Below are 20,293 nucleotides of genomic sequence, written 5' to 3' on the forward strand. Positions count from 1 at the left end.
CCATGCTTGTTAACCCTAAATCAACCCATGCTTGATGGGTTAACTCTGTAGGACTAACAGTGCATACAGCCCACATTTTTGGCATGGAAGGTGAATTACATGCAGAAAATTGTATGAATTTATTGTATAGTTTTACTCAGTGTACAAATGGCTTAAAAGCCACAACCTGCTAAAGAGGGAGAATCTGTGTAGGCCATGCTGAGTGACTTGGGAGACTGGTGTGAGGAGGAGACAGCAGATAGAATCAGATGGAATAAAATAAAGGCCCAAACTCCAGTTTTGAAGCTGAGAATTTGGAGATTTTGAGGGTTGTTGCTTTTTAATTGCCTTTGCTGTGATATTTAGGAATGTTTTTGATCTGTATTCCTTGGTCCATGTGATGGATTATCTAGACCCAGAATATCACTGTGTTACTGAAGTAGAGATAACATTTCCTATATGTCTAAGAAACAGAATGATCAGTCCAGGTAGACAAGACTTGATTTTATTAATAAAATGTATATTTTCCCCTCTTTGAGGTGAAAGTTACAAACTTTGGTTTTTTTTAAAAAAAAGGAATTCTGAACAGCAAACTGTTGACTTTAAAATCTGTTGTACATATAAAATGTATGCATGATCTAAAAAAAAAAACAGCTGAAACGAGCTAGTTGAATCTGATATCAATTAATTTAAACAAATTTATATAAGAAATAGTAACAAACATTTATTTTTCAAGTCTTACATATATTATGAAAAATAAGTACAAAAGGATTTGCGTTTTTAAGTTAATATCTATGTCTGACTACCTGGAGAGAGAGAAATGTGTTGAGGCCAGGGCAGATTAGCCACGGGGGGGTTGTGGGGTGGGGGGTGCATTGCAAATTATGACTGTTGGGGTCAGAAAATAAGTTCTATAGCTAGCTGTTTCCTCGTTGGTTGCTTGGCAGCTAGGTAGAATCACATGACCTGGACTTAATTTGCCACAGTCCAGCAAAGGGTATTCATGAGTAGACCCATATTTCTACTCCTGCATCTCCTTTACTGAGGGAGTAACAGATTCTAGGAATACATATCCAGAACATGGAACATGTGCATGGGGTCTTCCTCCTCCTCTTCCTGCAAACCACTGAAATGATGATCAGTAGTGACAGTATTCAGCACCAATTGGCCAAAACAACCCCACAAGCAATAACTTGACCTGGTCTACTAGCACCTTTAACAAGCAGCTGGGTCTGCAGAAATCAACAGGTGAAGCTTTTCATGCTAAGATCTGCTCATCAAGCTCATCAACGTCTTAAAAGACACATCTACTGCAGCTGTTATAAATATTGGCAACCCTACACACACCTGAGAGTAGATGACTCTCACCATCTTACTTTCTTGATATACGGCTTTCTGTTGGGCTCCGATATTCCTCGACTGGGACTCAAGAAAATAAATACTGATGGGGATGAGAGGATAGAATCCGAGACTTCTTATATTGAATGATGTCCAGGGCAGGAAATATTAATCTTGGCTCACATATAATGGTGTAATTCCATCAGACAACTGATGGGGACACAATCCATAAATAATGGTTTAGAATCTGGTTTCAGTATCTATGCGACAAAATTCAGGTGAGGTACAAGAAATGGAATGGCCATAGGCTTCTCCGGGTATTCAAAAATAATGCATGTGGGCTCAGTTGGGGTGGGAGGGTGGGTGGGTTAGACATGCACACTGGCTGTTTCCCTGATGTTCCTATGTGCATTGGAAATACCTGCTCCCCCTCTCAGCTTTCTTGCATTTTCAGGGTTCCTCGTTGCAAGAAGTTTGCTAAGCATATACACACTTAGAAGGCCCCTTCAGAAAGCTTGGAGGTGGATCCACATGCACCTAACGCCCACATCCTGCCCCAGTTTGAGCCTCATATATTCTTTCTGAATGTTTGAAGACGACTCCCATGACAAGTTAGTTGAGGGCCTCTTTTTGATGCTGCCTGTAGGGCATGGCAGGCATGCTTCTCCACCTAGCTCTGGTAACATCTCTCCACATGAGAGGAGATCATGGGGCAGCTCCTCCACATAGCCATGTTGCTCCAGTTTCGGGGATGAGCAGTAACACTGATGTAGCAAGGAGCCACAGAATAGACTCCTCCTACATGGCCTCAGCCTCCCAATATTACCAGAGAGGAACAGGAAGATCTCATGCACCAACAGCTCCCACACCAGCGGTTCTCAACCTGTGGGGCCCCAGATATTGTTGGACTACAACTCCCATCATCCCTGAGCTCTGGCCTTGCTACCTAGGGGTGATGGGAGTTGTAGTTCAACAACAACTGGGGACCCACAGGTTGAGAAAGGCTGTCCCACACCCTAAAAGTAGCATCAGAAGAGGCCCTGCATCACAATTTCATTTTAACCATACATGGTTCCCATTCCCAAACATAAAACTTGCTTATTTTAGGCATATATCAATATATATATTCTTGAAATTCCCTGGCATCAGAAAAGGAAAAGGAAAAAAGTCTGAGGTATAGCACCACGGAACAGCACCTCAATTGGTACTTTCCTTTTTGGAGTTCTTTATCACAAAGCAGTAACAGTAGAGACGTGTGTTACTAAAATGTTTCCAGTGCTGCCACCTGAGGTTTTCCTGGTGACTACAAATAACAGAGCTCTTGAACAGCAATATATACAAAGGGTTTTTTATTATTAATATTATTATTATTAATCAGAAAAAAATATGGGATTGGATTCACTGGAAATTACAACTTTATTTTTTCATAATACATACGCAGTATTGACAACATAATTTTGAAATCATTATAACAGAAGAGCCAGTTGCGATTCGGGGACACATGCAAGTTTTGGAAATGGACACAGAAAGGACAGCGTTGTACTGTACATAGAATAATTACAGTTTATTAAACATACCTTCTTAGCACCTCTTATGTTGTAATGGAAGGAGCACCATGACATTCAATTTTACAGCACCAAAATCTCAAGGGAGGGGCAGGTGGGTTGGGGCGGAATGGGATGTTGGAGGATTTTCAGATAATTTACCCCACGTTGTCTGTCTCTGCTGCAGGATCCTTCATAATGGGCCAAACAAGTTTAAGTCATGTGAATCTGGTCCTACTGGGGCAACAGGTGTTTTCTAGAGAAGACATACATACATGGTGAGACATATTTTTCTATTCCATTCTTATTCAAAACTTGCATGTGGCATCAAGTGGGGTTGGTGGGTAGCACCAAGGTGCATTTTTTCTTTGTTGACGATCTTCTCTTTGTTTCTAAGCTTAACCAAGGAAACAGACGGGGCCAATTTCAAATCCAAACTTCTGATTCTGATCACCAAAGTCATTAATCATCACATCAAAAATAGGCACTTGGTCAATTTTGGGAGTATCAATTTCAAGAACAGTCTTTGCATAGCCTTTTCGTGTCTGTAAAAAAACACACAAACCAAAATGAAAATAAGTTGTCACTTAATGCAGTAAAGACCTGTAAATTTCTCCTAGATTGTCCGTAATAGGGCTGGGGAACCTTCCTTATGTCAAGGGCTATATACAGTGCTACCTTGCTTCTCAAACTTAATCCGTTTCAGAAGTCCGTTATAAAACCAAAGCGTTCCAAAACCAAGGCATGCTTTTCCATAGAAAGTAATGCAAAATGAATTAATCCGTTCCAGACTTTTAAAAACAATCTCTAAAACAGCAATTTAACATAAATTTTACTATCTAACAAGACCATTTCTGGGTTAGGGTTAGGGTTAACTTTTTGGATTGGGTTGGTGTTAGGGTAAGGATTAGAATTAGGGTTCGGGTCAGTTGTGTTTTCTTGTGATTTTGATTCATTTGTGGTTGGTTTCCTTTTTTCAATTTGTTGTGTTGCTGCCCTTTCATGAGTTGCAAGTTTGTTGGCTTTGTGGTTTTCTGGATAGTTTCGGTTTTAATTTTAAATGCTCAGCTGGGGAGCACGAAGCCTCCGCTTCCCAGCTGAGAGATCCCCACCCCTGCTCCTGCTTGCACATGAGTAGGAGCTGGATGGGGCAGCTCAGCTGGGGAGGTGCAGGCTCCATCACACTTTCCATTGAGGGGTTCGCGGCTGGGCCTCAGTATCAGAGCACCTGCACCACCAGAAGGCAGCCAGGTGGAATAATTGCTGGGGTGGCAAAGGTAGAGGCAGCCTGGCAGCTGCATCTGAGAGCCCCTAAACCGCCGCTGAGGCAGCTGTCAGGTTGTCTCCACCTTCGCCACCCGATACTCCTTTAAACTTCTCTGTTGAGGTGAACACACCCCTCGCTGGAAAAGTGTGACAGAGCCTGGACCTCTCCAGGTGAGCAGCCCCAATCCAGCTCCTACTCGCATGCAAGCAGGAGTGGGACTGGGAAATGGAGGCTTCGTGTTCCCCAGCTGAGTTGCCCTGCTCCCGCTCCTAGTCCCGTGCAAGCAGGAGCGGGGGCACTCAAAACGGAACAGTTCGGATTCCGAAAAAGTTTGCAAACCGGAACACCTACTTCCAGGTTTGCGGCGTTCGAATCCCAAGTAAGTCAAGGCATTAATGGTGATGAGACTTAGGAAAAAAGCTCCCATGGCACCAAACTGCTGTGTACATGTGGGTCTTTTTAAAGGGGGGGGTTCACGGCAGGGGAAGGAAGGATTAAGCCTCCCCTCCCCATGCACTATGATCTCCTCAGATTGCTCCACATATGGTAATTAGTCTTACAGAAAAGCTTCCTTTACTGCCAATGGGAGCTTCCCCACCTCACTCCCAAGCCTAATTGTTGCCAAGACTGGATCTGAAGGCACTATGAGCTGGCAATTTCCATGCTCTAGAATCAAGTAGGCTATGGGTTACAGAGTACCAACACCAAGAATGTAGGCATTGACCATCTGACAAAGAGATACAGCTGCAACTTGGCAATGCAAAAGCAGATAGGACTTTCAGGGGCCTCAGACTGTTAAGTTCAGTCGCGGATGACTCTGGTGTTGCAGCGCTCATCTCACTTTACTGGCTGAGGGAGCCGGCATTTGTCCGCAGACAGTTTCTGGGTCAAGAGGCCAGCATGACTAAGCCACTTCTGGAGAAACCAGAGCAGCGCATGGAAACGCTGTTTACCTTCCCGCCGGAGCGGTACCTATTTATCTACTTGCACTTTGACGTGCTTTCGACCTGGTAGGTTGGCAGGAGCAGGGACGGAGCAACGGGAGCTCACCCCGTCGCAGGGATTCAAACTGCTGATCTTCTGATCGGCAAGCCCTAGGCTCAGTGGTTTAGACCACAGCGCCACCTGTGTCCCATATGCATTTACCGTATTTTTCGCCCTATAGGACGCACCGTCCCATAAGGCGCACCTAGTTTTTTGGGGGGGAAATAAAGGGAAAAAAATTATTTCCCCCCCCCCCCCAGGTGCGGGGCGGGGGCGGGGGAGGTCCGAGCTTCCCCCGCCCCAGCCCCCAAACAGGCAGCTCTCTGCAAGCCGTGGGAGCCCAGCGCTGGCTCCCGCTGCTTGCGGAGAGGTCCGCGAAGCCTGCAGAGCGAGAGGGGTCGGTGCACACCGACCCCTCTCGCTCTCCAGGCTTCAGCGAAAGCCTGCATTCACCCCATAGGACGCACACACATTTCCCCTTCATTTTTGGAGGGGAAAAAGTGCGTCCTATAGGGCGAAAAATACGGTAATAAGCTGATGCATAAAAATGCTACTTTTTTGCACATCTTAACCAACACTCAAATGACAGCCTGCATTTTGATTGAAAAACACTGCCACTATGTAAAAATTTCCAAGTGGCTATCACTAGTATCTATTTATCATACCCAGTCTTTCTCTGAGCAATGTGGTGCGTTAGATAATGTGCTATACTCATTTTGTGGGGGAAGCCAATGTGCTGGAGATGAATTGCCTTCTCACCCAACCATGGTCTAATGTGGAGGGACAGAAAAGGAAGGATGACGTCTTGCTTCCTCCAGGAACCATGCTGCCATGTCTGGCTGGGGTTCCCACCAAATGCAGGCACTGCTGCAGCTAACAATGCAAATTATGGGAGCTTGGGGAAACAGGATGGGCACTGGAAGGACTGTGGGTGACAGGGGCAGTGTAGTCATGGGTAAGGACAAAGGAAGAGCCCATCTAGTCCAGCATTCTCTTCTCATAGTGACCAACCAGAGATTCCTAGGGTGAAGCCCAGAAGCCAAACATTAGGGCAATAACTACAGCAATGACATTCTTCCATGGGGTGAGGGGGGCAGATTGGTGAAGCGGGTGGGTTGTGGGATGATCAGAGATGGCAAAGAATGGAGGGACACATTTAAAAAGGGAATTGTTCTGAATAAATAGAACCAAGGGTCAAGGAGAAGCGAATCACAAGGATGGCCATCAAGCCAGTGTTATGAAACCCACAGGCTTCTTGAGGTTACGTCAGTAACGTCTCAATACTTGTGAAACGTCTCAGACACACTTTCCTTAATACCATTCTATCCGTATCAGATTTCAGTGCCACTTCAAACGGCAGCTCATCGGATAAGAAGAGGAGGAGATAAAAAGAAAGAAAGAAAGCTTTGGTATTGCTTTCACTTGGCATTTTCTGCTTTAGGGAGAAATTATATTAAAATGGTAGAAGGGGGCCTTCCATTTGCAGCATTATTCTTATTCATCTTTTTCTGCAGCACACTGTAGAGTACAAATGCTTTCCCATTACTATCTTATATCTCAATCCTCTTTCTCCAGTGACTTGGCTTGTCAGTGCATATAGAACAGCTTACTGTCTGATTTTATTTTATTCTTTTGGTCTTTCCTTAAGTTATGGGCTAACATTATTTTCCCATCTTCCCAAGTTTAAAAGTGTTCTAATTATTGCTATTTTAAAAAGAGACGACACTGCGCAGGTGAAGAACTAACTACAGAAACGAAATATGGTTTTGTTTTTTGTTTTTAAAGAAAGGTCTTGGGGAGGACATGCATGATAGCATTAAACTGAACTCATTTGATTAAGGTGGCAGGTTAGCTTAGGAAAGCAGAAAAGCATATCGAGGGCTTATACTTACCGCACAGCCATCGTGAAGAACTTTGATGTAAGGATTGTTGTCATAAGACATCTCTTCATCGTTTGAGCCTAAGAACCTCAGTGCTTTGTCATAGCTGTCAGAAGACACGTCATGCCATGCCACTGACTGATGGCAGTTATAAGTGAAGTTCTGTCGGGCAGAGGCACTCAGTAGTTTAAGGAATGTCATTTGGACCATATTAATGGAATTGCCTTCAGCATCCACATAGGAAAGCTGAGGAGTAAAAACAAAAGAAAATACAGACCCATGAAACAGGTGCATAAACATGTGGTCGGTTCTCCTTTTAAAGTGCTAAACAAGATTACACTTGACACAAAAACACATTAACTGGCTTCCCTATAAATCAACTGACACAATCCTGTTTGCTGTCCCATTAAGAATGCAGTCAAGCTATGAATCAGTAAACAGAGCCTCTTTGGGCAGCGCTACATGATTACGCATTTGGGCCGCAAGCTATTACCAGAAGCCGAAAACCATCGCAAATGGTGACCTGCAACCTTGCAACAAACAAACAAATGTCATTCTACAGACACAACTTCGGTTTTCTGCAACTTTGTGGCCTGGTTTAGATGCTTCCCCAAGTTAAAGGTGCTTCCTTCCAACACCAGTCATGCCATTGTTGGTTCCAACAATGAATTTTGTAATAATGCTTTTCTAGCCTTCTATAACTGTGAGAATGTGTCATGTTTGGGTCCAATGTGCAGGGGGGAAAAGCTGTGAAACTTATCAAATGTTAAAAAATTAACAAGTGTCAAAATCTTAGGCCCTCCTCTTAGCTTAATGGCCTGGGTGAAATGGACCTCCTTTGATTGGCCCTGCTTTCTCCTTGACATTTTAGCTCTCTTCATGCAAGGAGATTCTGAGGTAAATTTACTTAGTCGTTAACTTGTGCCTACTAGTGCCATTCTGAATTTCCTGTAATGGAAGCTTTTAACGTCTGGTGTTTTATTATGTTTTTATATGTGCTGGAAACCCCCCCCAGAGTGGCTGGGGTATAAATAACAACATTATTACATACTTGACCATGCTAACTGAAGTTTTGCAAACTGAAGCTAGAGTAACGGCTGAAAAGAAGTTTAAACATCTGAACATCTTTTTCATCTTCAGCAACATACCGTATTTTTCGCCCTATAGGACACACTTTCCCCTCTCCAAAAATGAAGGGGAAATGTGTGTGCGTCCTGTGGGGCAAATCCAGGCTTCAGGAAGCTATCCGCAAATCTTGCAAGCCCGGCAGGAGGTCCCACGGGCTCACAAGGCTTGCGGGCAGCAGCCTGCAGCCCATAAGCTTGGGGGACTGCGGGGAGGCGCAGCGCCGCCACCCCGCTATTCCCCGACCTGATCTGGAGGCTGGCGGGGGGGGGGGAAGCAAGCTTGCTTCTCCCCCTCACCAGCCCCACAAACTCGGGGGACAGCGGGGCAAGCCGCTGCCCCACGGAGGCTAGAGAGGCTGTCCCTGAAGGCTGTCCCTCTTCTAGCTTGGGGATGGCTGTGCAAACCTGGGGGGGAAATAATTTTTTTCCCCTTGATTTCCCCCCCCCAAAAAAAAAAACTAGGTGCGTCCTATGGGCTGGTGCGTCCTATAGGGTGAAAAATACGGTACTGTTCTGTATGTGTCACACACACAAAACTCCTGCTTATCATAAAATAGTTTTGTTCTCAAAAAAAAAAATTTCATTAGCACTTCAGATCAGTTACAGGTTTTTTGTACATCACTTTAGCTGAACTTAGCATCTGAAGAAAAGAAAAAAGGTTTTACTAGTACTGCATTTCTTTTACCAGTACTATGTTTTCAATAACTTTCATAGTGGGAATGTGTTTTGATAGTCAGCAATACATTCTCCAGCAAGGACATGGTGAAAATAAAGTCCTCACCAGAATACCTATTTGAAATTTAATAATATTGCTTCTTATGCTGAGAGAATAAGTGGGAAAAAAATCTCATGAAAACAAAACAGTTGCTTTTGGTTGGGAATAAGATGAAAATTGTTTTATGCAATATAAAATATTTTTGGTCTCTCCCCCCCCCCAAAAGAAATAAAGAACTCCAAATTTGCCTTCATTTTAAAATATGCTTCCTCATTCCATTTAAGCAACTGAGATTTGCATTCAGAGTTGACTGTTAAATTCAGGATTTATACCATGTGTTGGAAACTAACTTTGAATGGATCTTTGTAGCTACTGAAGTTAGTAAAATATGTCCATTTTTCTATTAATTGTTTAGGACATAACAACGAAAACATTATCAAGAATTCAACCTACTACTACACGACATAATATTAAAGAACAGGTCCAGCTCAGGGCCGGATTTAGGTTTGATGAGGCCCTAAGCTACTGAAGGTAATGGGGCCCTTTATACGTCCAGCTGTCCTTTGTCAACAACAAATTGTCACTGTTTTTTTGTGTTGAATATATGCTATATGGTAATTTATGGACCTAATAGGTATCTAAGGCCATTTGCACATGCAGAATGTAGGCACCATATATATAGAAATGAGCAAAACAGTGATATTTTAGGGAGCAGGCTAGCAGGCGAGGCCCATTACTTACATCATAGGAGCCTACACAACACAAAACACTGCTTCTGTATGTAGGTTTTACTTTATTTGTTTTTATCTTATATTTTGGAAATGTACATCCAGGTTTCTTTTCCCTTTAAATTTTTTTTGGGGCTATAGCTTGTTTAGCTCTTACAGTGGTACCTCTGGTTAAGAACTTAATTCATTCCGAAGGTCTGTTCTTAACCTGAAATTGTTCTTAACCTGAGGTACCACTTTAGCTAATGGGGCCTCCCGCTGCAGCTGCACAATTTCTGTTCTCATCCAAAGCAAAGTTCTTAACCTGAGGTACTATTTCTGGGTTAGCGGACTCTGTAACCTGAAGTTTCTGTAACCTGAAGCGTCTGTAACCTGAGGTATCACTGTATGTAAATTGGTCCAGCTGGAACCTTATTCAGTCAGCTTTGGGTTTACATGCAGTCGCCACCAGGTTTGCAGACTGAGGTGTCCACAGATAACACGATGAGGTGCTGATTAACACTAAAATGGGTTCATTGACTTGATACCAGAGTCTGAAGGCTTTGTGAATGCACTCTTCTGGAAACAAATGCAGGGGGCACACTGAATATATGAACCAGTGCATGCAAAAAATGTATAGGGGTGTCTTTAGTGCAAACTGAAGCAGAAGTAGGGTGAAGCTCCAACGCTAGAGTCTCTGCAGCAGTGTTGCTGCTGCGTAGTGGAAGGCCAACATGGCAGGGAAGTTAGTGTGGCGTGGGCATGCCTGCACTTCCAACCCAGTGCTCCCACTGCTATGCTTGCACTGCCACCTGCCTACACATTGCCTCACTCCTCTCCCTTCCATTAAGTTATCCAAAAATGCTGGCTTCCTGTCAGTGTTGTTGTGACAAGTTCTCAGCAACAGCTTATTAAGAAATCCTTCCCACTGCTCTTTTTCAATGCCTCTAGGTTAGACATGCTCTGGATTTTGCCATCTGTATATCAAGGATGCACAGAGAGATTCTCCCAGGAGCTGTCCCTCAACTGCGGAATTTGTTTCCTTCAAAGATACAGCAAAGCTTGAGCCTGATGATCTGTCATCTGCCCCAAGTCCTGGAGATGGAGTGGACTATAATATAAACCAGCTGCAACTACGAGCAAGGGAAAGAAGAGGCCTTGCAGGCAGCAGAGAGCTCCTTGCGTACACTTGGTCCTGACCCCTGAGCACCAGAAAGGAAACTACGGGCAAATGAGTGAATGTGATGATGAAAGTCGCTCAGAACAAACTTGCACGCAGATTGCCCATGGTGGGGATCAAAAGGGATGCAGTCAAAATGTCAAATACGTTGCTGCCGTGTTGTATCTTGTGTAATTCTCAGAAAAGTAAATCTACAGGCAGAGACCATGTTTTTTTCCACACTGATTGAGATTAATTTTGTGCTGTGCTTTCAGAGCCCCACCTCCACAGAGGGATGTTTGGGGTTTGTGTGTCCCGAGTTCAATTCATTTTTTTGTGTCTCGTTCTTGGGTGTGGTTGCAAATGGCCAAATGTCTTTTGCGCCAGACCCAGAAAAAGCGAACCTGCATGTTTTTCACCCTCCGATTGATTTTGCTGGACCTGGGCACGCGAGTATGGACTCAGTTGCCTATTAATTCCAGAGTAAAGATATTATGACTTACCAGCTTGCCTCTCTTAAATTCACTAAACCAGGTTCCTGGATTTTCCTTTGGCCATGATGAAATCCTTACCTGCAAGAGAAGATCAGATACGGCAAGTGTTAGTTATGTCAGCAAGAAATGAGTGGGAATTAACAGAGTTTTACATAAACACTGCTAAATTAATCTCCTTTTTTAAAAAAAGAAGACGACAACGCCTGGGCTCTGTGCCTTCTTCTAATCATATTTGCAGTTCTGCAGATAGAAATTTATATCCAATTCTCAGATTACATATTAAATAATCAGATACATTAATTGGATTGTTCAGACAGATCTGTGGGAAACCGGTTGCAAGTACTTTGTCTCTTGGCAGAGGGTCTGCCCAGATGGTCTTGGGCTTCAAATGTTATATAGTCTTGTGATCCTAATTGAAACAGTTATGTCTTCCTGCAAGGTAGAGGGATGGACCATTAAAAGCTAACATAGATTTCAGCTGTACAGTCTCAGTCTGATCAGTGCCTGGTAGGGAAGATGTCCTGGGTCCTCATGGAAGGTGCTTAGAGCTTCCCTTTGGAGTTTATATGGAATTTCCACCTTCAACTTCTCCTCTGTGAATTGTACTGTCCATATCCTCTGAATATTTATCAGGGACAGGAAGGAGTCCTAGGGGTGGGCAGAGGAGCTGGAGGATGATCCAGGGGAAGGGGACGGCAATATGTGGGGTTCTGTGCCACCCATGAGGTGCAGGTGGAATAAGAGGAAGAATCTAGGCAGTCAGAGATGGGGGAAGAGCTGTAGGAAGGCACAGAGCTGGAAGGGACAGTCCCTAAGAGAGTTGGGGCCATTAGAATCTCCTCCATCCTCCTCCCCCTCTTTCTCCGAGGATGGGCTTAAAGCACAGGAGCTGCTGGAGCTGCCACACAGCAGAAATTGACAGTTTCCGAGCACAATTCAAAGTGTTGGTGCTGACCTTTAAAGCCCTAAACAGCCTCAGTCCAGTATACCTGAAGGAGCATCTCCACCCCCATCGTTCTGCCCAGACACTGAGGTCCAGCACCGAGGGCCTTCTGGCGGTTCTCTCGCTGTGAGAAGCCAAGTTACAGGGAACCAGGCAGAGGTCCTTCTTGGTAGTGGCACCCGCCCTGTGGAACACCCTCCCACCAGATGTCAAGGAAATAAACAATTACCTAACATTTAGAAGACACCTGAAGGCAGCCCTGTTTAGGGAAGCTTTTAATGTTTAGCAGATTATTGTATTTTAATATTTTGTTGGAAGCTGCCCAGAGTGGCTGGGGAAACCCAGCCAGAGGGGCAGGGTATAAATAAATATATTATTATTATTATTATTAGTAGTAGTAGTAGTAGTAGTATTACTACTAGTAGTAGTATTACTACTAGTAGTAGTATTACTACTACTACTTGCACACACCATGCCAGATGAGGGGGGTTTCAGTGAGCTGGAAGGGGTGTAGTCATGCTGTTGCTCCAGCTGTCCCAGTTGGAGCAGAAGTCTGAAGAAGCAGATTTCTAGCTTGCTAATTAGCAGGAGTGGGGTGTAGATCCCTTGCGCCTTAGGAGCTGATGCAGTTGGTTGCTTTGCCAATGAAGAACTAGACTTCCCCATAGCCTGTGCTCATAGGGCAGAGTGTGCTTCGGACAATGTTTGATATCTTATTTTGGGAAGCCACAGAATCTGATTTCAATACTTCATATTTTGTAGTAGGAGAAGAACAGCCCTGTTGGATATGGCCAAAGTTGTCTATCCTGCCCAACAGTCCTTTGGGCACACATTTAATTTGTGCTTGTGGCTCTCAATCCAAGAAGAACGTCATGTTTGGAGAAAAGATAACTTTAGAAATATGTAACTCAAAATCATTTCTCCTGCCTATTCCCCATCTTACCTTAATGGCACATGGTAATTTATCATTAATAGAATTTGTACTGTTAAGATGGAAAGGGGTCAAGCCATTGCAAGAGGTGTTCAAATTTGGGGAGGTTGGATAGTTACAATGGAATGGTCTTGTTGGTGGGGTGCACATTTTTATTTATTTATGGTTATTACTTTGTCAAAATAAATAATTCTATATAAAAATGTGCATTATGAGATAAACTTAAAATTCTGTATTTAAATACACATTAAAATGTCAACTTTCATGTAGATTTAAAAAATAAAAAATTGTAATTATGGAATAGTGTAGGAACAGGACAGAACCAGAAGGAGTGAATGCATTGGACCAGAAATAAAATTAGCTTTCCACCCTTAGCAAAGCAATGCAGAGATCTGATTCTGTGCATGAATCCCTTCAGCAGGATTTGGGCTTGAGTGTGGAGATGCCCCATGTAAACTGTAGTCAGACAAGGAGATTGAGCAAGAAGAGTTGTCGCCTGCTTTCTGTGAGGAGAAGCAAAGAAGCAGCTCGCATACACACACAGAAATGGTCCCCCAGAAAGGGTTAAGAAAAATAAGAACAGAAAGAAAAACATGACTTTATTTTCCAGGATGGAGCCTGAGCTTCATGCCCTCATTAGAAATGGCTACACAGCTGTGGTGTGAGAAGGAAAAGAAATGTTGTGGCAAGCAGGGGCAGTCAGCTTACATCTGCGCTGCATGAGGGATTGGGGAGGGCCTCCGATCTCTGCTAACACTGTATTATCACTTCACTGCTTTGTTCAAATTTATGTAAATGTAATGGAGTAATTATCCTGCAAGGAAAGGCACATGAACAAAAATGTGACAGGATTCCCCCCCCCCCTGTTTCAGTCACAATCTTGAAGCAACACAGTAGGAACCGTCAACAACAAATGCGGGGAAGATGGGTACTTACTCCTTCTGACTTCTTATCTGGATATATGCAAGTTTCTCCTCCTGCTGTGAAATTACAGTACACTTTGAAAGAGTCCCCGGAACAGCCCTGGTTAGGATCAATCCAATACTCTCCTGTGAAATGAAGAAGAAGGGGAATTACTTCCAATAATTCATTAAGCTGATGCTCAGCCTTTACTGCCATCTAAATGAGGTTGTAAAAAAAAAAATGTGATGATGAGATTAGACATTTTGTACCTTTGCACAGAATAAAATGCCCTCCCTATTATTTTCTGCTCTCACAGTATAGGCTTGTGCATTTATCTTGTGCTTCAGAAAACATAGGCAACATTTTTTGAAGGACTTTACAGCGACACTGCGTGGGAGTCAGAACCACAGCAGACAAACACACTGGTCAACAACGACTTTTTCCTCAGGGGCACAGCACCCGTGGAGTGAGAAACCGGCTAAGTAGGTTGAACAGCAGGTCCAGAATCAAACCTCTATCAGACATACAGCCTGAGGGGGGAAGGAGGAGGGAGATCTGTGATACACACATAAATCAGCACCACTGTAATGAGCAAGAATTGCTTTACACAATTATAAATATGGTTTGCTCTCCCAGGACTGTGCTACTCTAGAATGTAAAGGAGGAATCACATTCTTGAATAGTTCTCATGTATTCGAATGCTCCCTGCATGTAGAAAACCTGCAGGTCAGGAAGGAGGCTAGATGTTCCCTGATGTGCTAGCTTTCTACAGACAAGGGATTTTTGACATGGGTAAATAAGCAACCATATGATATCCTTAACAAGAAGTGGTGCAGTTCCAACAGAAAGGTACAATGAGTAAAGTGGAAGAGGGGGGAAGCTGAGTCTGAAGGAAATATCACCCTTCAGGTACAAGTGCAGCACAATAAAACAATATTGCCTTTGAGGCTATCAAAACCTAAGACTGGGTCAATAAACAATAAAATATAACTGTTATAAACTGTTTGAATTTTTGTGTGGTGATTATTATGAACTGCCGGCTCTGTTCACCTTATGCAGCTTCTCATAAGACCGGCTTAATTCCTCCTCAAGACCACATCTCTTTTTTCTTTGCAATGAAACGAACATGTTCTATACAGTAACTAAAATATACTTGATAAAAGGGGGGAAACATCACATGATAAAAGGAATATGAAAGCAGAAAGGCAGCGTGAATGCTAGTCTCTTCATTTAAGCCTTGCCATAGGGTTAAAAAAAATTCCAGCTAAGACAGAGAATTATGAATCAGATTCCTCTTGAACAACATGGCCTGTTTTCTATTGCTCTACAACCTACTGCAGCCGAACGTAGTAAATATTAGTGATATAAATGCTATTTAAATGCAAGTACTGTATATATTTGCTGTTTAATGTGGGGCTGTCGTTGGGTCTGGAAGCTTCAGCTATAGCTGGTGCAGAAATCTGAGGATGGACTGGTGATGGGAACAGACTACTGCCAGCATATTTTACTGCTGTTGGAGACCTGCACTGGCTTCCAATCTGCTTCTTGGACTAGGTTCAAAGCCTTGAACAACTTGGGCTCAGGATATCTGTCCCACCTCAATCACAGAGATGATCTGGGGCAGAACCATGAGTTGGTCCCTCATAAACCAGAAGTATGATTCATGTCAAGAAGGAAACAGACAATACCTTCAGTGTAGGAGACCCTACTCTTTGCAGTTCCTTCCCACTAGAAATCAGGCAGACACCGTCTCTGCTAAGTTTCAGACCTCAGCTTAAAACAGCATTGTTTCAGGAAACCTTTGCATCATGAATGTTGCTCTATGGTTCTACTATGCTTTTTAAATTGAGTATGTTTTATTTTTTTTGTAAGCTGCTTTGGGACATATGCCAAGTCTTCTTATGGTCACTGCCTAACCCCTGCATGTCAATCCTGGCCCACTCAGCCATTTTTTCTGTTATATTTTATTACATTTTCACATACACACTCCAATACAGAATATGTCTTTTCTTTTCTTTTGTTAACTTCCCGTCCCGTTTTCCATGGTGTTTTCCATTTCTCCCCCTTTGCCGCACCCTATCTTCTGTCTCTTGGACCATAACAACAATGCAATAATCTCTAATTCCTTCCGTTTCTCATAGTTGCAATCCTGCTTACGAGATCATCATTCTATAGTATTTCTTTAAGTGGTCCCCCCCCCCCCAAAAAAGGCTTCCATTCTCCCACAAAACAATCCTCATTCGGTTTTCTTATTTTGGCCTGCTAACTTTGCCAAAGTTAGTCCACCATCTTTCTTATCCATTCTTCCCACTCAGCCATTTTAGTGGTTCCAGGGAAATTACAAGGCTGAGTTTAGGGGGTTGTGCACCCTATTGAGTTTGTTAATGCCTTTCTCTTGGGCCCAACAAAACCTTTGCCTCAGCTGAAGCAGGAACAAAGCTGATAATTATTATTCATGTGGTAATTATCTCATCATCACCACCACTACCACCAATCTCCCACCATCAATGCCACCTTTAGCTGGTCTCGGAAGACCTCTCTGCAGATGCCCCGTGATAATGTCTGGGCAACCAATGGCAACAATCCTTGGTAAGTACACAATCCCCTTTCCTCTTCTGAAATTGCTCTTCAGCCATGCGGCCAAGTTTTGCATTCTCCTCCTTTATCACCATTGTGTGCAGTTATAATCCCTGAACACTTGGAGTGTCTGTCTTTGATCATGCTATTTAAAACAAATTGATATTCACAGTACCACGTAGCACTTTTCCTGCACAGTAAAGGTGAATTATTTTTACTTCTTCAGCAAATATTTCATGAGGGGAGATGCCATCCTCCCTCGTCCACCCATAAACAAGCTAACAGCCCCCCCTGCCCCCGCTCAGAAACAAAGTTTCTTCAGGTGGTGCTAAAGTACTAAGGGCTTTTTTTTAAAAAAAAAAAAAACCTTGCATGAATGGATTTAATAGGCATTTTATTTAGTTCTTTTTAGAGGCTTTATTAGCCATATAACTAGAATAAATGACCTGACATTATAGTTTAGCAAATCACAACTTCAGCGCATTTGCCTTTTGTCATGTAACATTAACATACCATCTGGGAAGTCTGGGTGACAGAGCTGGAGATCCTTGCATGTTCGGGCTGGGTTGTTCTGAGTCCCCATTGGGTATTTCATGTGCTCAATGTCCTGCTTCAGAGAGTTAAGTGAGCCAAAGATCTCCTCCATGCCGTCGGTGTAATCCAGGATGCTGTCGGCTGCATCGGACATCATGGCATCTGAAGATCTTCTGGTCTTTTTGGGTGACTGGATCGGCAAAGGTTGAATCACCTCACCCGGAGGGCCCTGGGGAAAGCAAAAGCAATGACCTTTCTCTGCCACTTTTTTTAGAAAGTCACACAAGATTGGGTAAAAAGCCTAAGGGATATTAAGCTATTCACTTGGATTCAGGGCGTGAAAACAAAATCCTCTTAAAAGCAAGACTGTGGCATCAAGGTGGCAGTTGGAAGCCACACAGAGGATTCCCAGGGGTTCTCTGCAGGGGACTGGCTTCCCCCTTCTGATTTTTGGCCCTTCAAACTTCCACATTCAGGTGGCAAAAGAAGTACATTTGTCTCATTCCGGGCCATGTTAAGCCTCTGACAGCTAAGGGAAGGGGGAGGCCTCAAAACCTCCACTTTCTCTGTTGGTCAACAGCTTTGTATAGCTGGAGGGTACAGCTTTGAACATGGACTCATTCAGAACAAGACCAGGCTACTTTCTGGTGGTTTATTTTTCTTGCTACTAAAAAAATAAAATGCTTTGGCTTATTTCCGAGATATAATGGCTCACTCGTTTATACTTGTGGCCCACTGAGCTGCCTTCAGTCCTATCAGGGAAAAAGGTGGCGTAAAAAATAAATATAGGAGAAGGAGGAGGAAGAGGAAGAGGAGAAGGAAAGCCCAACAGCTACATATTGTGGCCTGGCAACTCCCTTGCATTTGCAGAGACAGACAGACAGACAGACAGACAGACAGACAGACAGACAGGAGTTCTACTAAGCCACTGTTTGGCTTCCATAGCTAATACTTATGATTATTAAAATTATTGTAACTGACAGATGAGTTGCATTTGGTCTGTGTCACACATTAGGTCCATAGACAAAGAGCTGATGAGGGTAATTGCTGTTTTGTATTTACAAACAAGTTGCACTTAAAAATCAGGCCAGAGTCAATGCTGCGTATCAGAAAATCAGTGCATCCTTTATTTCACACCAATTTGATAACTTAGCCTGATATTACTGCTGCAGCATTTGACTATGAAATATGTGCTTCAAGTAGGCCTGATCAAATATTCACACACGGAAATGTGGACATTGACAGATTACCTATTAGTGTAACTTATAAAAGCCAATTTAAATGTTGGGTTTAAAATGTCAATAATTGCAAAGAGGGAGAGGGAGAAATCTTACGAGACTGCAAGCTCCGCATGAAACTCTTGCCAATCCCTGCTATTTGATGTGTATCTAGTGTTCCCTGATTAAGCAAGTAAAGTTTTCCACCCAGGCAATCCTAAAAAGAAACAATAAATTTTGGTGACCTGTACTAATCAGGGAATTTTTCACCATTTCACTATTTTTTTCCATAAGTTGTTTACTGTTTTGCTAGTTGTAGAAAGCGGCAAGGAGCTATAGATACACAGAACATGAATCCTCATCAAGAGGATGTGGTTTTCACTCAATAACTAGCAGAACACTTGCAAAATTCATTAGGTAAGTATCCATTTTACTTACAGGAGGTCCAGGGAGTCCAGGTAAACCGCCATCCCCCTTCTGACCACCAGGACCCTATGAAGGAGTACAAGGGAAACCGTATTAGTGGTCATTTTGTAACCAACTGGAACAAATAATAATCAGCAATGGAAAAAGAAAGATGAATTTGAGAACAAAGTGACTTACTGTTGAACCTTTAGAGCCTTTGGGTCCTTGGGGTCCCTAAAAGAAAAAAGAAAAAGGTAGGTATCATTAGACGATGTTGCATTTGCCGAGGTGCAAATGTCAAAACTGATGGGCATGGCAGGAGACATGCTGGGTGCGGCTACTTACAGGTAAGCCAGGTGGACCAGGAGGACCAAGTGGGCCAGCAGAACCAGGAATTCCCTTGAAAAAGAAGATGTACAAAGTCAAGTTATTCTAGACACCCTCTGAAAGCTGAGAACCTGACTCTATTGGTGCTAAAAATTACATAGACAGCGAGTTGCAAGTGAAACTGCTGGAGTTCTATCAAGCCACGAATGCAGGCTTGCTTGCTTGTTTTGTTTTGTTTTGCATAATATGGATGAGAAATATTGAAAAACAGGGTTGTTGTTTTTTTGTAAAAATCAAAAGGATCGTAAGAACTGAGATTTCATTTAACCCACAAATCTCTTAAACAATTTGAAGGGTTGCATGAGAAAGCAAGCAGAAATTTGTTGGGTGTCGTTAGCGACATTGTGGCAAATGAGTGGGAAAATAAAGAGAAATCTTCAAAGCAGGCATAGGGTTAGGAAAAATTGGTATGTCACGCTGATGAATAAGCCAATAGCATTTAATCAGACAGAAATAATTAACACAGGCTCCCAATTACTGGCTTATGGGGATGGGGGATGCCCCTAAATCTACTGTGATGGTATAAGATCACTATTACTATTAAGGCTTTAATTTAACAGAAGGTACATTTGCAAACATCTTGTATACTAGTCTTCTGTGTTTTGAGCTCACGGTTTTCTTTTTCTCTCCGTTGGTGTGGTCTTCTACAATTATTTTTGAACTATGTTTTCCAAAGTGTTGTTTTTTTTGTTTTGTTTTCGGTAACTGCACAAAAAAGTAGACACAACCCAAAAGGAAATTCTCCCATGCAAGCTCTGCTGAAATGAAACAGAGCTGAGCTGCCCCCAGAGTATTTAATTGACATCTTTTAAAAGGAAAATAGCTCAGTAGTAAAATATAGGAGCTCACATTTCCCGGCTTTCCTTATTTAAATAGTTTCCATTGTCAGAGCAGATTGTGGTTCTGCTATTCATCTGCCCTCATAAATCTAATTTTTTTTCAGTGCTGAACAAATTTGTTCTATATACCCAGAACTATGCAAGAATATGCTAGTTTGGAGAGAGACTGGTCGGTTAACAGGAATGAAACCAATAAGAAAAGTGTGTTTGTGTGTGTTTTACTAACTCCATCTCCTTTTGCTCCAGTGGCTCCCTGGGGGCCCGGCAGACCCCTGTCACCCTTTTCTCCCTGTTCTCCTGGAGGTCCGATCAGGCCAATCAAACCAGGATGCCCCTGGAAAATATCCAAATTAAAGAATGCAG

General features: G+C 43.0%; 1 protein-coding gene and 1 long non-coding RNA gene across 5 annotated transcripts in view; one reads left to right on the top strand and one right to left on the bottom strand.

Annotated features, from left to right (window-relative positions):
* Positions 1 to 9,557, top strand: part of LOC309344019 — a 121,016-nt gene extending 111,459 nt beyond the window's left edge. The window contains exon 5 of the long non-coding RNA XR_014157539.1: positions 9,250 to 9,557. This is a non-coding gene — a long non-coding RNA (uncharacterized lncRNA). The remainder of the gene's footprint in view (positions 1 to 9,249) is intronic.
* COL11A1 (collagen type XI alpha 1 chain) overlaps positions 2,715 to 20,293 on the bottom strand; it is a 262,353-nt gene continuing 244,774 nt past the window's right edge. For all 4 annotated transcript variants that reach the window (XM_081865627.1, XM_081865625.1, XM_081865626.1 and 1 more), the window contains 9 exons: positions 20,157 to 20,264; positions 19,050 to 19,103; positions 18,903 to 18,938; positions 18,738 to 18,791; positions 17,062 to 17,311; positions 14,005 to 14,117; positions 11,204 to 11,272; positions 7,005 to 7,238; positions 2,715 to 3,406 (listed from right to left, as the gene is read on the bottom strand). In XM_081865627.1, coding sequence (XP_081721753.1) covers positions 3,260 to 3,406; positions 7,005 to 7,238; positions 11,204 to 11,272; positions 14,005 to 14,117; positions 17,062 to 17,311; positions 18,738 to 18,791; positions 18,903 to 18,938; positions 19,050 to 19,103; positions 20,157 to 20,264 — 1,065 coding nt within the window. In that variant the 3' untranslated portion in view covers positions 2,715 to 3,259. The remainder of the gene's footprint in view (positions 3,407 to 7,004; positions 7,239 to 11,203; positions 11,273 to 14,004; positions 14,118 to 17,061; positions 17,312 to 18,737; positions 18,792 to 18,902; positions 18,939 to 19,049; positions 19,104 to 20,156; positions 20,265 to 20,293) is intronic.

The sequence above is a fragment of the Podarcis erhardii genome, assembly GCF_964252035.2.
Source record: "Podarcis erhardii genome assembly, chromosome: 6".
NCBI lineage: Eukaryota > Metazoa > Chordata > Lepidosauria > Squamata > Lacertidae > Podarcis > Podarcis erhardii.